The sequence below is a fragment of the Triticum dicoccoides genome, chromosome 7B (assembly GCF_002162155.2).
Source record: "Triticum dicoccoides isolate Atlit2015 ecotype Zavitan chromosome 7B, WEW_v2.0, whole genome shotgun sequence".
NCBI classification, from domain to species: Eukaryota; Viridiplantae; Streptophyta; class Magnoliopsida; order Poales; family Poaceae; genus Triticum; species Triticum dicoccoides.
Genome location: NC_041393.1, coordinates 284509938 through 284513494, shown reverse-complemented (window position 1 = coordinate 284513494; position 3557 = coordinate 284509938). Strand labels below are relative to the sequence as shown.

At 48.6% G+C, this 3557-nt stretch overlaps 1 protein-coding gene across 1 annotated transcript in view; it reads left to right on the top strand.

Annotated features, from left to right (window-relative positions):
* The window catches only part of LOC119340438 (peptidyl-prolyl cis-trans isomerase CYP18-2-like), a 13446-nt gene extending 12286 nt beyond the window's left edge, over nucleotides 1-1160 (top strand). The window contains exons 5-6 of the mRNA XM_037612348.1: nucleotides 644-728; nucleotides 967-1160. Of these exons, the coding sequence (XP_037468245.1) occupies nucleotides 644-728; nucleotides 967-1012 (131 nt within the window). The 3' untranslated portion in view covers nucleotides 1013-1160. The remainder of the gene's footprint in view (nucleotides 1-643; nucleotides 729-966) is intronic.
* Nucleotides 1161-3557: the final 2397 nt, after the last annotated feature.

The following is a 3557-nucleotide window of genomic DNA, read 5'->3' as shown; positions in this document are numbered from 1 at the left end:
ACGACAACACACGTCCTTCCGGCACTCAATGCGCGGGTGCCCGGTGCCGAGGCAGCGCGGGCACTCCCCGGGGCGCGGGGAGGAAGGGGGGCTGCGGACGCGCCCGCCATGGTCGTCGTGCCGGCGGCGGCGCAGACCACGAGGGCGCGGGCGATGACGGCTACCCGCGACCGCCCAACCACCTCCATCAGGGGCGGCGTCCCCAGTCTCGTGCACAACCCGGTGCACCTCAGAGCGAGGTCCGGGACGCACGGCGGGTGGCGAGAGCTGGGGAGCAGGCTGGGGAGGAGTGGCCGGCAGAGGGCGAGGCGGTAGGAGCGAGGCCGGTGGTCGGACTCCCCTCCTTCCATCCAGCGGTGTTCGCGGGGCCTGCCGCCCGCAGCCGGGGAAGGAGGGGAAGAGGGGGAGGCCATGGGGTGGGCGATGGCGCCGGAGTAGCGGTCGGCGCGACGGGGAGGTGGCCGCCGGTGGATCTGGGGCTGGGGCGCGGTGGCTAGGAGCGGGCTAGCGAGGTCTTCCCCCTACTATGACTAGCCTAAGCCACCGTGGCCAGATCCTCCCTTGTGGGAATTGTCCATGTTGAGCTTTGCATAATCAAATTGTTCTTGCATGCCAATGAACTAACGTAATTTTAATGTTCCAGGTAAGCACACAATTTTTGGGAGAGTATGCAGAGGAATGGAAATTGTTAAGCGCCTTGGAAGTATTCAGACCGACAAAAATGATAGGTAACACTTCAACTATATCCATATGTTTATATGACCACACCAGGCAGCGAACCCCATGCACACTAAGGCTTGCTGTATATCTATCTATTATTTTGTGTAGATGCAAATGGCACATGATCTCTCATCTCAATTCATCTATGGTGTCCAGTATTAACCATGGGATCGAGATTTGAAAGTTTCCATGGAAACCAATGTCGTTGAAGTGTTGGATCTAACTCGGATTTATTACTTTGTTCAGGCCCATCCATGAAGTGAAAATCCTGCGGACTGTTGTTAAAGATTGAAGCACGGCTGTTGTCATGAAACTCTTAATCTTTGGTTGTAGCTGTTTCACATGAGCATGTGTTCCCAGTTTGACTGGGAGGTCTTGTAATGTCAACTCGTACTTTGGTGTTCCTTTTTTTAACGATGAATCTTGCTTGCATATGATCATTTGACGAGTACCAAAAAAATACTCCCTCCGTCCGAAAATACTTGTCGAAGAAATACATAAAAATGAATGTATCTAGAACTAAAATATATCTAGATACATTCATTTCTCCGACGAGTATTTTCGGACTGAGGGAGTATATGATTAGTTATCTTTGCTGTGCATCGTGCCATATTATACTCCCTCCGTTTGGAATTACTTGTCTCGAAAATGGATATATCTATAATTAAAATATATCTAGATACATTCATTCCTGCGATAAGTAATTCCGAACGGAGGGAGTACTTTGCTAAACCATTCCTCCACGGCAGGTTAACCGACACTGTTTTACACGGGAAACGACAGATTTTACTATTACCATTTGTCAGTTCCCTTATCTGAAGAAATGGAGCTCCCTGTTTCCGCGTTTCGGATGGTTTTCGAGCCGTTGATTGGTTATCCTGCGGCTCTCCTGTCACAATAACAGTTCGACGGCATGATGCCCTCTCGCTCGTTGATTATTCATCGGACAGCCTGGAGAAGCTGCCGCGTCATTGTTCACTTTCCGGCACCTTTTCTCTGTTCGCTTTTCACCCGCTCATCTGCTCTCCATTTCCCTGCAAAAAAATTTAAAAAAATCTGCTCTCCATTTCAGGTTATGCTTATGTAAATTGGGTTGTAAACCCTAGCTATCGGAGGCGTGCTACGGTACTATTCCCCTTCCAACAAGAACCCTGGTTGAATTTATCCCGGTCATCTGTCTTCTATTGAATTCAGTTTAAATTTAGAGAAAGTACGGGTCCGTGCCTGAAAATTGTGATCAGAGTCAGTCGAACTTCGGAGGTGGCGTGAATCTGGAGTGTTGTGGGGTATGGGATCTCTCGTAAAATCCCTCCTCGAGCTCAGATTCTGGCGGCGGCATGGTTGTTGGTGGCGCCCGGAGTGGCACTCATCAGATTGCTTTTATCACAGTTCTTGCTTATCCTTCGATTGCTTGCAGAAATTAGACATTCATGGTTAGGTTTATCATGCTCTGACGTGGTCAATAATCTTCAATAGATTGTTTTAGCGGTTGCTAAAGCGCAACATCGCACATTTGTAGTAGGATCATCAAAGTTGACTCCACAAAAATTGATAGCTACTTCTCATCGAAAGATCAGGACACCCATTGAAAGTCAGGTATATTTGTGCAGTCCAAATCTGAGTCCACAAAGTGGGGGAGACTTAGTCTCTAGAACAATGACGTGAGAGGTGACGATGATCTAAGTTGATGTTGCTTCCAAAAGAAAAGTAGAGGGGAGCAACTTCTCCACGGATGAGGATAACGTATTAGTCATGGCATGGGAAGTGTGAGCATTGATCCAGTACCAAGGACTGATCAAAGCATGAAGACCTACTAGAAGTGCTTTAGATCACTATCATCACAATGTAACATGTATATGTCATTTGTATGCTAGTTTGAAGAGAAATTTAAAAAAAAATATAGGAGAAAATGTATAGGGAACTACTAAAGCACCTCACTGTAAGGTTCCTACTAGGATCATGGTGAGATCTAGGTTTTCTATTGCTTTAGCTGTCCTCCCAACCTCCCACACAACGAATTCAAATTACAATACTCTCTCTCTGGTCAGGCCAAAGCCACCGTCATCCTTCCTGTCCCTCTCATTAGAAGCTATCGGTATTTAAACCATCGACCGTTACACCCCGCTTCAGCGGGCCCAGTTCGGGCTTGCAAGCCACTGGGGAAGTTTTCGCACGCAAGTGGGCCGGCCCCTTGGCCCATGACTTGATTCTTCTGGTTCCCAACTCTCGCCTGGTCCATCTTCCATGTCGACACCCTGGCTGCTGACATCCCCCCTCTCTTGAAACACGGCTTGTCCCCAAGCCGGTGCTCGTGGAAACGCCTGTTGCAAAGCGTCTCTGTCTTCCCGCGTAGGTTCAGATTGTTGGGATCCACTCCATTCCACCAAGATCTGGGCAATAGAACGGTTTTTCTTGCGGCGAATCCGTTGTTGCAGCACTCGAACGGGCACTTGGAAGTTGATATCAGGAGGAGGCAGGGACTGCTGAACTGGATGTTTGGGAGAAATGAAATGTTTAAGCTGGGAAACATGGAAAACTGGGTGGACCTTGCTGTCAGGCGGTAGATCCAAGCGGTAGGCCACTTCACGGATGCACTCCACAACTGGGAATGGCCCAAAATAATGAAAGGACAACTTGTTGTTGGACCTTTAAGCGACTAATTTTTGCACATAAGGCTGAAGTTTCAAGAAAACTTTGTCACCGGGAGCAAAAACTCTATCTGTGCGTTTTTTGTCAGCATGAACTTTCATCCTCTGTTGAGTTCTGAGCAAATGTTGTCTGACAGTATCCTGCACCACAATCCTGGAGTCCAACCACTGCTGTATATCCTGAGGAGC